General features: G+C 38.0%; 1 protein-coding gene across 1 annotated transcript in view; it reads right to left on the bottom strand.

Moving 5' to 3' along the window:
* The window catches only part of PDE11A (phosphodiesterase 11A), a 126,894-nt gene that overhangs the window by 17,988 nt on the left and 95,723 nt on the right, over window positions 1-13,183 (bottom strand). Inside the window, exons 15-18 of the mRNA XM_029959605.1 lie at window positions 12,083-12,173; window positions 9,011-9,111; window positions 3,643-3,720; window positions 2,204-2,271 (exon numbers count right to left, since the gene is read on the bottom strand). Coding sequence (XP_029815465.1) covers window positions 2,204-2,271; window positions 3,643-3,720; window positions 9,011-9,111; window positions 12,083-12,173 — 338 coding nt within the window. The remainder of the gene's footprint in view (window positions 1-2,203; window positions 2,272-3,642; window positions 3,721-9,010; window positions 9,112-12,082; window positions 12,174-13,183) is intronic.

Here is a 13,183-nt window from a genome sequence, read left to right as displayed (position 1 = left end):
AGTAATTCTGATATAGTACTGTACTCTTGTCACATGTGGGGCTTTGAAGGTAAGCATATGCAATATTTGAGATGCAAACAACCTGGAAACTAATCCACTGAAGATGGCATTCAGATCCTAAAGCTCCTGTCACGCCTGCATACTGTTTTCAAGTCAGGAAATAATATTTCATAAAGCCAAGCCATGAGAGGGTAAACTAAGCAGAGAACCTGCACTCCAAAAATCTCAAAATTTCTTGCTCTAGCAACTGCATGGTAGGTAACATTCCCAAATCCTAAGATTGTTATAGTTGAAATAAGAGTACCAAAATAAATTGGAAGTAGGTGAAGTGATGTTATAAAGTACTCTTAAATCTTGAGCCAGGCTAACATAGTTTGGAACTTTATAATGTATGTAATCCCACTGCATTAATAAAACTCTGGATCAATATTCCAGATAGAGGAATAATTTAACGACTTAGCAGCAATTAAGGGTTTGCCAAGTGTATTGTATAAAAATAATCAAAACATAGTATCATGCCTGTGTCTCAGTGCTATTCTGATCCTGTTCTCCTTATGTCCCTTTCCCTCTTCTTTTATCTGTTTTGATCTTTTCTTCCTGAATTTTCCTTCCTACATGTGGCTTTTATTCCCTTTGATTCACGTATTTTAATCTCTTTCTCCCTTGCTTTTCATGTTTTTTTTCCCTTTTGGCACAGTTGAGGTCCAACTATTTCCTGTCTTGCCTCTGTGGACTTATTAGTGCCTCTGCTCAACCAGGTAATGTTTCAATCAATCTCAGACTGGATTTTTCAATACAAAGTAAACCTGTACACTAGGCTGCAGGGGAATTTTCATCCACAGACCTCAAAAGTGATAAGCATAAAAAAACCCAGTTTTCCAGAGACTTCAGCACTAATTCAGCACTGTAGCACAAAGATTGACAACACGGAAAGCAGCCCCTACTTGATATTTTGGCTGTCAAAGAAAATGCAGAAGGGTTAAGGAGGAAAAATGAGGAGGGATTGCACACGCTGCAGCTGTGGCCAGGTGGCACTGAAAAATCCTGTGACTTGTTTTCCCACTGCAGGATATAAGCAGCTTTCCTGGTTTCCATGTGAGGTGGCCATTATTCTGGCCAAGCAGAGCAACAGCCTTAGAAGAACTGTTGTCACGATCTGCTTATAAAAGCAAAAAAGACTCGCCTGACAAAACTGCAAGTTGAGCTAAGCCCTCCCCCCATAAATGTTTTTTTTTTTTACTTAGTTGATGTGTATGTAACTTTTGTAGATCCCTTTCAGCTTCTGTTACTTCCTTATCCTTCTCTAAGAAGTCTGTCTGCTCCTGCATCAGTAGTTACCTGGTCCAGCTTACTCTTTTTCAGCCCATCTCTATAACTACTACTTTGCTATTACACCAAACTCCCTCCAGCTGTGTACCCACACCCAGCTGAACTGGTATGTTTTCTATCTGCTTCTTGATGCTGTAAATCCTTCCAGGACCTGACACAGTCTGCCTTCTACTAGCTTGTTCTGGACCTCAGTAAAGGACAGAGAATGATTAGCATGGATACTGGAAATATTAAGGATGGATGCTGGGAAAGGGAGGATGCCTAGAAGAGGGGAAAATATTGGAGCAAAGGATGAGACTTTTGGGACATGTTGCTTTCTTATATTGTACTTGCTTGCCAATGCTGGACCCCTGTTTTTGTATATTGCTAAAGAGCCTACTCAATAGCAGAACCCCGAATTTTTATTTGTTTGTTTCTAAGTAGAGGATGCTAAAAAAAAGCTCTATACTAGCAGTTTTTTCAACATTGTTAAGAAAATGAACACATTTCTCCTATCATATGTACTGAAGTTTTATGTTAACTGCAGTTTGCAGCTCATCTGCTGGTATTTTTGATTTAGGGAAGATTCTGTCACTGTTAAGGAAAACTTTGGAATAAAACAAGTAAGCACAACTTTTTTGTTTAATCCATCCATTTTTGGATATGGATTTAAAAGGTTAATAAGAGGAGATGCTGTAAAGCCAGATGTACACACCAGCATGTGTACAGGTGAAGATTATGCAATAAACCATTTTTTGCAGAAACCCCCTGCTATTTTTTTTATAGCATTAATACCACTGTAAATTGATTCCAGTTTTGGTCCCTTGTAAGCCAGGGCCCTGGGAATATTGTCCTGCCAGTCCCGCCTCCTCTCAGCCCTGCTATTAATCATGACTTGCCTGTCTTGAAATCTCCCACGGTTTGGTCACAGCTCCAAGGTCACAGGCTGTCATTAGCATTGATCTGAAAAACAGAAATGAACAATACAAGCTGAATCAACCTTTGTTGGATTTCTAAACAACTGTGCTCTGGATGCATAAATAAATAATACATATATAAAATGTCAGCCCTGGCACCTTCTTTTCCTCCAGAAAAGAATGATGTTTGAAATCTCAGCCATCAGCATGGCTTTTACATCACAATTGTGCCTCGGAAGTCTAATGTGTTGCAGGTCATAAGATGATGAATTTTGGTATTGTGCATCGCACACTAGAAAAGAAATGATATTGCAAGGGAGTAACTGCTAATTTTGCAATACTTCTAACACTACTTACATTAATACCTATAATATATTAGAAAGCATGTGCTTCACATGATATAAGTAAGGGTATTATTACATAATAACACCTACAACTGGATTAATTTATATGCCTATTTGTAAGTGACTGCTGTAGCAAGAGAGCCTATAATCACAAGAGGCATTCCAGACACTGTTTAAGCAGTTTCTACTGCTCATCTACAATAAAAATTTAAGATTTACTATGAGGTATATGGTTCCACTGTAGTTTAATACCTAGCTACAACCATGTTTTATATGCATTAGGAGAAAGAAACCATTCAGCTGTAGAAAGCGTTTATGTACAGTACATGATGCAGATAAAAGTCTAAGAAAGTTTAAATGAAGAACAAGGGCACTGAAAATGAAGCATCAAATATATTGTCTGAATCTAAAATTAGGAGTGGGTGAAATGGTATGGAAAATAGAAAATGGCCAATATTTTGGTCAAAAGACCAAAAGAAAGCAGAATTTTAATGAAATTTCAGATAAAATGAGACATAATTAGGCATGCATACACAAATACACACATTTTATTGTCTAAAAAGCATGATGTACTTAAACTATCCACAAAGTCTGAGGTTTTCAATAGGATGCACTTTCAGGGCATTCTTGAGGGCTAGAAGAGTACTGTGTATATGCAAATTCTCAGGTACAGACTGGAAGAGCAGAGAAAAGCATGGCCAGTGAAAGAAAACAGCTGAGAGGAGGAGGGAGCGGGGAAATGGACAAGAAAGATCCTTGTGTCCTAAGGCTGTATATTGATGCTTTCTGGAAAAAGAGCAGAAGGGCTGAACAGTAATTGGTGAGGCTGCGAGAAAGGGAAGAAAACATGACAGTGTGAAGGCAGAAATAGGAATGCAGAAGGTGAAGTCATGCCAATTAATTGCAGCCCATATTTAGAAATCATACCATATATTTAATTTCATGGATCATATTTTTAAAACAAGGTACCTTCTCTTGTTATTCTAAGCCTTAACTCCACAATATATGAAATTCCTTCAACAAATACTGCTACAGGCTAAAATTACCAGAAAGCAAGAAATAACAGTGCTCACCGAAATATTTCTCGGTGTTTTTTTATATTCCAATCATAACCACCTCTACTGACAAGTTCAAAAAACTCGGTCCTTCTCCTGCAAAAAAACAGAATTTCAGAGAAAGAAACAAGACACTTCCAGAGCAGCACTGCAGCAGGAACACAGTTCTCTTTATGAGACAAAATCACTGCACCTCATGTATTATTGTTATAGTCATTACACTGACAGTCCATTTAAGCGAAACATACTAATTTCCGAACATGTTCTATAAATGTCTGTTATCAATGTCAGAGTTGCCTAGTAAAAGCAATATTGTATTTATGGTCTCCACAGATAAGGAAATTAATGGCTCTGAAATGTTCGGTCTTCCATGGAAGCATGAAATGTTCACCTACAGCAATGGACAGACAGACAATAGAAGCACCACTGAAATATACACATGCTTCTCTTTATTTGTCCTTGCAAAATGGTTTTTACTTCTATATCCTGAAGGGTTTTTCAGGGACATGCAACTCCAGTCTTTTTCCAGCACACAGAAAAGAACAGAGACACACAGCTGTCTTGAGTTGGTAGTTCTCATTGACTAGAAACTACATCTCCCTGCCTCGTCCCATGCTTTGTCTTCTGGAATATCTTCCCTGGATCCTCAAAGATGAACAAAATGTGAAATGGACAGAACATGTTAATGCCTGATTGTTGCCCTTAAGAATCAAAATTCTGACTCATTATAGTCTATAATCTTTTATGGCACTGAGTCTCCAAGCAGCTCTTCCTGCGTGCAGTGTGACTACAATATGTAATAGATCCTGCCCAAGATACAGCAGTAGTTGAGGCACAAACACTTAGAGCACCTTGTCCACAATGACACAGCATATGAGCATCAAAGTTGGAAAGTAAATACCTGTGTTCTGAGTGACAGTCCAATGTCCCATCTCATATGAGACTGGGCTGTCTCTTTGTCAAATGGAACTGTAGTTAAGATTCCTCAACAGGAGAGAGTTTGCAAAGTCTTATATTTTCTACATTTACTTAAACTAGACTGAAAGTTTGAACAGTGATTAATGAAAGCACAGCCTGATGGCAGCCAGTACATGTTTTGCACAAAAGGAGATTCACAGTTCCAGGAACACTACCTCTGATGAGTGGACAGAATGTTATGTGGAGCACATTGCGTTATTCTTGTCCCTGACTGTTGTGGTTATTTGACCAGTCACTCCTACTATAGGGTCTTTCTATAATGGATGTCATGACAGCAGCTAGAACAGGGAGATATAAGCATGATGATATCTAATCCCTTATGCTTCACGAAGTAAGATGTGAAAGAGCTTCATGTTACAAAATTTTCTAGGACAATGCAAAGTCACACATATGAAGAAAACAAAACTCAATTCTCTCGCATAAAGCCTCATGCATTGTGGTCCCTAAGGAAATAAATATTTCAACAGTGAAAATTTTAATGGCCAAGAGTAGTTGTCACATAAACCTCAAACCAGCCTAACCCTGAGCAGAACAACGCTATGCTGAGCATCAACAACTACACACTCTATTAAGAGAGCGAGTAGTAGATTTTTGCATCTTGTATTTCAGTGCCCAGTCTAACAATGCAAAATTTGGAAATTATTTCATTTTGAAGTATTGGATATTCCGAGAAATTAATAGGTTACTGGATAAAAATTAGGAAAGAATGTTTAAAACTGAGAGTTCAGGAAGATGACATCCCAGAAACCTCAAATATTCAAATTTAAAATATAGAGATCCATAAAGAGTAACTGAAAATGTGAGTCTCAAGGCTGTATGTTAAGCTGAAAACTTTAAGAATTTTCTTTGAAATCCATTTAAAGGGATACAGAAGTAGTAGTCCAACTCCACAGAGAATTTCTAGTGTAGCAAGGAGTCAACCTGAGAAAAGCAGCCATGTATAATGAAACTATTTAGTGTTTCCTACAGGTTTCTTATGATTGGTATCCAAAATTATGAGGTTTGCTATTAATAAGCAAATATAATACATCAGGACTTCAGAAATAAACTGAACTATAACAATTTTGCAGTGTCTTTGAGTAACATTGACTCTGTGTTTTGTCTGGAAGGGAAGGTTGTCTTGCTACATATGACAAATCCAGTTGCTCTACACCCAGCAGTTCAAGATAACATTTGAGTGAATTTCCATAAACTTCATTTTGGTTCCATGCTTTTGCTTGTTGTATTATCTACAAGCATCATTATCTAGAATTATTTACTAAAATCAAGTATATTTTCCATCTGATCTTTCACTGAAAGTCATCTTTTTGTTTGTTTGTATTAAAGTAGTGCCTTAAGAAGGTCATAATGCCTTGCTCTGCCTGGAGTTTTGTTGCTGTTCTGCTAGATGGAGTTTGTGATCATTAGGTTCAGGCATTTTAAGAATACCAATACGAGAATACCCTTCTCTACAAAAATATTGAAGACGTAGCAAACTGAAAAAACAAGCTAGGTACTTGTGTAGAAACATCTGTTCACATTGGTTGGCTTTAAGAAGTGTAAACCACCAATGTTTCCAGAGAGAGATTTTCAGGCACTTTCGGAAGTAAAGTAGCATAACTACCACCTTATTAATAAATCATAATAACACAAAAGGAAAAAATAACTTGTCTGCAGGGTTTTGAGTAAAGAGGCCTCATTTGCTAAAAGTCTTTTGATTCATGTAGCATATAAAAACAAATTATGCAAGTAAGGAAGAATAATCTTGAAACTTGGCCTATGGCCCTTTTGGACGTTATTTTTCTGTATTAAAGCTAGAAAGACAACTTGATCACATAGGTTTTCAACCTGAGGCAGTCAGGGAAGAGAGCTCCATTATGTCTAGCTCTGAACAGGGTTCCATCCCAAGGCACTGCCACGGGCCCTCCCTGGCTCTTCCAAGGGCTGCAGGATCTCAGCCAGGGGGAACACATGGAGCTGTACCAGGGCAGTTGCCCTCTCAGTCCCTGCCACTCATCTGTTCCTTGACAACACAAAACATTTCTGCAGCATTTGTTATTTGTGGTGAGACAGGAGAACCTGTACTGGCACATCCCTGTGGTCCTTGTATCTCACAGAATCATCAAGGTTGGAAGAGACCTTCAAGATCATCTAGTCCAACTGTCAACATAGCACCACCATAATCACTCCAAGACTCCCCAAGTGCAATATCAAGACATCTCTTGAACACTCCCAGGGATGGTGACACCACCACCTCCCTGGACAACTTATTTCAATGTCTAGCCAATCTTCAAGTGAAAAAGTTTTTTCTAATATATAATCTGAACCTCCTCTGGTGCAACTTTAGACCATGTCCTCTCATCCTTTCACTTGAAATATAGCAGAAAGACTGACCCTCATGTCTCTAAAACCTCCTTTTGGGTAGTTATAAGGAATAATGAGGTCCCTCCTGAGCCTTCTCCAGACTAAACTCCCTCAGCCTCTCATTTCTCATAAGACATGTTTTCTAGACTCTTCACCAGTTCTGGTGCCATTCTCTGGACATGCTCCAGCACCTCAATGCCTTTCTTTTCGTGAGAAGCCCCAAACAGAACACAGTACTCAAGGCGTGGCCTCACCAGTGTCGAGTACAGAGGGACAATCACTTTCCTAATCTTGCTGTCCACGCTATTCTTGATACAGGCAAAGATGCCACTGGCCTTCTTGGCCACCTGGGCACACTGCTGGATCAAGTTCAGCTGGCTGTCAACCAACACTCCCAAGTCCCTTTCTGCTGAGCAGCTCTCAAGCCACTCTTCCCCCAGCCTGTGGTGCTGCCTGGGGCTGTTGTGACCCAAGTGCAGGACATGGCACTTCGCCTCACTGAACCTCATGCAGCTGTCCTCAGCCCATCACTTCTGCCCACTTCATTTGAAGCTGTCAGCAAACCATGTCATACCAGCCTCACAGATAACAGGCAGTCCTAACAGACAGCTTCAAAAAGAGTGCTTGAAAGGGTTTATTTGTCCTGCTCAAAATATTCATGTCAGCAAGCAGAAATTCCTTCATAGGCTAATGTTTAGAAGTTATTTATAATAAAACTACTTGCTAAAATTCTTTCTTAAGAATACTTCTTGGGGAATAGACTTGGGGAAACAAAGAGTATCAATGTATCTACTGCCAGTAGTGTTTAAAAACAACCCCTGGCACAGGAACCAAATACTGAGAAAAATAGACAAAGCAAACACTGCAGCATCCCAAGTAGTATTTTTACCTTTAACAGTTAAGGATACAATGTTCATAGAGATACTTGAACAATTTCAGAATAAAGACTTTGCCTGAAGTTTTCTGGAAACTTGGTTTGGTGTCATCCACCAGCACATAAGAGGAGCAGGATCCAGGTATACCACCCTAAGAAAAACATTACTAAATGATACCCAGAACTGTATGGGATAGGATCCCAGTGGACATCAAATAAAAATGACCCTGAGATTAGTTCAGTTGGTTGGAGCATGGTGCTAATAACGCCAGGGTTGTGGGTTTGATCCCTTTATGGGCCATTCACTTAAGAGTTGGAACTGATGATCCTTGTGGGTCTCTTCCAACTCAAAATATTCTGTGATTCTGTGAAAATTCCCAAGGATGAATTATTGTCAAGACTGCAAAGGTAGTACACTGAAACTGCACATCTGACAGCACTTCTCTAAGTCAGGTGCAGGCACGTGCCAGAGAGGGGGATGTCAGAAATGCAGTGTGATGGTGACACCACAACCCTTCCAACACCATGCATGCTCCCAGACATTCTCACTGGGAAGAGCTTGGTAATAATTACCAGTATTTGAAAAACATAAAGTAGCACCCACTTGAAATCTGCTTAGAGATTTGACTTGAAAACAGGGAAAAGGAAGAAAACTGGATGAGAGTGACTCTATTTTACTTCACTTCAGTTTTTTAAGACCTATTCTCATCCTGTGATGCAAATTGGCATAATTTGTCTTCAAAGAAGCAAAGTACATGCTTTTGTTACCTCTGCAACTGGATCTGTAACTAAATACAATATTTCTTTACATACATGTTTAGAAATACTGAAATGGTGGAGATGAATTCTCAGATGTTGTTGATTTTCTACATGCCTGAAGAAATGATCACAGAAGGGACAGAAGAATTAAAGGACTGAGCTGTAACTGATTTCTGGGATTGCTTTGAAGTATAAGTCTAGGATTTCACTTGCTTTTGGTGGATACAGACATGTTACATGTTAAAGCAAAACTTACTTGGACACTTGAGATATTTCTATTAGCCTAAGATACACTAAGTATTAAACTAAAGCTCTTCAACTGTAGCTAAACACTAATTTCCCATATTATATACCCTTATTGGTATTTAATAGGTCATTAGAATAAGTTCTCTGAATTTTCATTTGTCAAATACAAGAAATGCCAATACTTACTCAAAATACAGAGTGAGGTCTGTTGCCAATATCGATTGCTTTAGAAGCTGCATAAGGTCACTGTAGTCCTTAGAGGACAAGTTAGCAAAGATGTTGTGACCCTATAATGAAAGAGATAAAAGAGGTAAAAGACTGGCAATCAATATAGGTTTTGAAAAGGTTTTCTAACTCTTTAGTCTACTGTTTCTCTGTAACACAAGCCTTTTCTGATTCATGGTAAAACTACAACAAAATAATAATGTTAATACTGCTGAGATTACATTGAGGTGGAAGAGCTGATGATTGTAATCCAGCACCTGGTATGTTTTTCTAAACTCTGCTGAAATTATAGCCTCTTGAGTAAAGATTTACTCTTTGCTCTGACCCTGCACAGACTCAGTTTATGGGGGAAAACTATGGATACATCTCAATCTTTCCTCTTATTAAATGTTTTGGGGAGCTGTGCATTGGAGCTTTTGAGTTGTGCTCCTAATAGATTTATCTGCACTGCTGCTTGCAGGCACATAAGCTGCTGTAAGAGCAGTCAAGGACACTAAATCAGTTTTTCATTCAAAACAGCCCATTTGCTCACTCTGCCCATTACTGCCTTGTCTTACAGCCATTGCCTACACAGGCTAAAGAACCACATATTTATATGCAGTTTAAACATCCTTTGTGGGCCCAATTGGTGGCTTTTTAAGGAATTGTGGATTAAGAATTTGAAAGGTGCTCTATGGCCAGAATGATAGGAAAGAAATTATTTTACACTGCTTTTTAAGAGTAGGAAGGTCCTTTTGTAACTGAATTTCTGTAATTCCTCTATGAAATCCCAGAAAAAATAAGCTGAAAGAAAACAAAATTAATGGAAAATTCTAAATGTAAACTTAAGAAATTATCTTTGTGACAATAGTCACATATAACTATATTAACATAAATAAAAGAATTACAGGTTGTTTGTTCTTTTTTTTCTAATCACCTCTAGAAATGTTGAAGTTCTTGCTAAACAGTCTTATTTTGGTGGTATTTAGTCCTGTAGTGCCCACATTCAGTATGCACTGCCATCTACTGCCTAGGAAGATTAAAATGCTCTTAAAACCAAGAATTTTCCAGTAACAGGATTGCTATAACCATGGTGGTATGAGGACATATATGAGATAAGGTCCAGAGGTAGAGATGGCATTTTTTATTAGAGCAGCTAACTGTTGGACAGAAAAAATAATTTACCATGCATAAAATTATTTCTTTTCAGCTAGATATTGAGGTTTTGAGAATTTAAAGCTTATTTATGAAAAAAAATTACAATCAAAGTACTTAGAAGAAAGTAAAGCAAAATGTACCAGAAAAAGAGTTCTTACAACAGGGGTAATTTACCAAGTTGTCTGTTATTCTCTAATATCTAGTGCCTTTCTGACCTGTTTTATTGTCTAGAAAACCATGTCACTACTAAGCCCAAGATCACTATATTGAGGTTAACATGTCAAGAGTAAGGGATAAATACCTCCTTTGTCCAATATGCTAAAAACCTGAAGAAATAATACAACATACTATGTTTCCTTGTAGTCAGCAAAACCAGACTAGAACATTTCGGCTAGTTTGAGAGAGACTGGCTGCTCAGCTGGCAAAGGATGGTGTATCTTTAAGTAGATTGGGGGATCCACATCTGCATTTTTTCCAAACTAAATGGTATTATGTTCCATTAGCAAACAGTATGGATTGGACAAAAATCCTGTAGGATTAATTTTCTGGACTAGAACTGGAAAAGAAGCTGTCTGAATGATCAAAGGTGAGGACTTGCATTTCAAGTAATACTTTACATCTCTAAAGAAGCTGGACTAGAGTCCAAAGAATTTTTTGTTTCATAAATTTATTGATTTTTAAGCTGGAAAAGATAAAGAAAAGCATCTAGACTGACACGGAGTTGTCCATGTCTTGAGTCTGAGACATTTAATTATGATGAAGATTTCAGGAACTAGAGAACTCACTGTTTTCCAGAAAACCTTGTTCCAGAGGCTGAACAGAGTCACTAGTTTAGGAAAAAAAAAACCCAAACAAAAAAACCCTATCCTTTTTCCCTATTCTGAACTAGTCTGTTTATCATTCAAATGCTGCTTTTTCCTACACCTTTCCCTGGTATTATAAGGGAATTTAATTTCTAATATCACCTTTTAGATAAGCTAGCCTAGGCTAAACAAATTGAGCTGTTTAAATCTCATGCTGGTGCCCTCCTTTCCTATGTTTACTTTCTAAATATAATGTCAAGAAACTGAACACTAAAGCCACAGTCCCATGACAAATCTCTCTGGCAGTGTACACAGAGGTAAAGCCATCCGCCTGCTCCCATTTGACGGTGATCACAGGGCATTCCCAGATGCTCTTCAGAAGTTACTGCAGATCAGCATATGGTCTCCAACTGTGCTGCACGAACAACAAATTTTGGTTTTATATTTACTGAATGCATTTTGTAACAATCTAGCTGTGTAAATCCACTGTTTCGTAAGGACTGCATGTCCATCCTTCTCCTTTTTCCACAGCATCTCTGGGGTAGTGTATGCTGTAGATACTGTTACACACAAGATATTCCAGGCAATAACTATGTCTTCATATGTATCTGCAAAGCAATTACTGTACTTTGGGCAGCATGATATTACTGATATTTATTTTTAAAAATAATTTATTAAAAATATGAAAAACCATCACAAAAATACTGATTACAGAAAGACTGTCAAAGAAATTAAATTGGTGCAGTAAAGGATGACTGTGATATTCTGAATATGATACCTGTGGGGAAAGGTAAGAGTTGTTTCAGCTACCTATAAACCACTGAGCAGGATATATGTAAGAAGACTGAGAAAAGCTGACAGTATTATTAGGATATGTTCTCCTTGCCCCTCGCTGATTGAGACAAATATAATCTCTGGGCTCTATGATCAGCATTTGTAGTTGTTTAATTTTGTGCTAGTTGTGACCTTTGTGGTAACCAATAAATAATTCCTCAAGGAGAGGACATTAAAAAGGTACCATGTGTGGTATTTCCTTTCTTCTGCTGAAACTGCCCAACAGCTTACAGTGAGATTAATAGTAATGCTTTTGTACCTCACTTTGGAGAATCATGACAGCATGATTGAAATGGTGATGCTCCAAGGTAGCAGAGGTGCCATAGAGCTGAGCTAAGGCTGATCCACTCCTGAAACAGAACATGGGGAGTCAACAAATACTGCTCATCTGCTTACAAAGCAGGTTTCAGAAACAATTTAGTAACAAAAGCACGTAGCCACACTTCACCTCCATTTCAGCAACCACACCTAAGACAGTTGACAAGGTCAAAAATACTAATTTAAAGCCAGATACAAAGCATTTATGTTCTAGACTTTGCTAAATATCATCAGCTGACTAACAATTTTTCTTGAACTACAAGAAATTTTGTAACACAACTTTCAAAGTGCCTCAGCAACAGCAGAGGCGCACCATTGTGCAGTAAAGACACACAGTAACATCCTTGATCTAGGATTGGCTCTTCCACTACTTTGTTTTTTTAATCCTTAATAGACATAAACACAATGGCTTACGATGAGCAATTAGAAACTCTTAAAATAAATCCCCAAAACACAACAACAAAAAAACAACTACAAATGCACTGAGGTCCTGTCAGTATGTAAAATCACACATTTAAAAAAATACTAAGGTAAACAAAAAACCACAAGTGAGAGCAGTGACTATAAAAGCAAAGTTTAGCATTGCTTCAGAATGTATTTTCTCATCATGTTTATTGTCTAAACCAAAATCAGATTCAAAATGCACAGAGCAGGTGGGTTTTCTAAGTTTCTAAGTTTTTCTAAGGATAAAAATCTATAGAATACAATTATAAAATTGCGAATCATTGGGAGGTGCAGAGAAAGGGACTGGATTGTCAGAATAGTTGCTGTTCACACTTCTGGGATCCAGCCTAAAGCAACAAGATGGGTTTTCTTTCCAAAGAAATGAGAATAAGAGATTATGCTAGAGACAGGAAGTCTCCTAGGAGCATATGCCATAAAACTGCACCATACTGATACTTAATTATCAGAAGCAGCTATATTAGAGAGAAGGATGTCCAGGAAACATTGTCCCTAGAGAATGTGATGCTGAGATATATAACAGAGCCATTTCAAACAACTGTGATATTGCCTCCATCATATACCTCTTGAACTTTCATCA

This window comes from Manacus vitellinus, unplaced genomic scaffold (genome assembly GCF_001715985.3).
Source record: "Manacus vitellinus isolate BGI_N305 unplaced genomic scaffold, ASM171598v3 scaffold_20_pilon, whole genome shotgun sequence".
NCBI lineage: Eukaryota > Metazoa > Chordata > Aves > Passeriformes > Pipridae > Manacus > Manacus vitellinus.
This window is presented reverse-complemented; position numbering and strand designations above follow the sequence as displayed.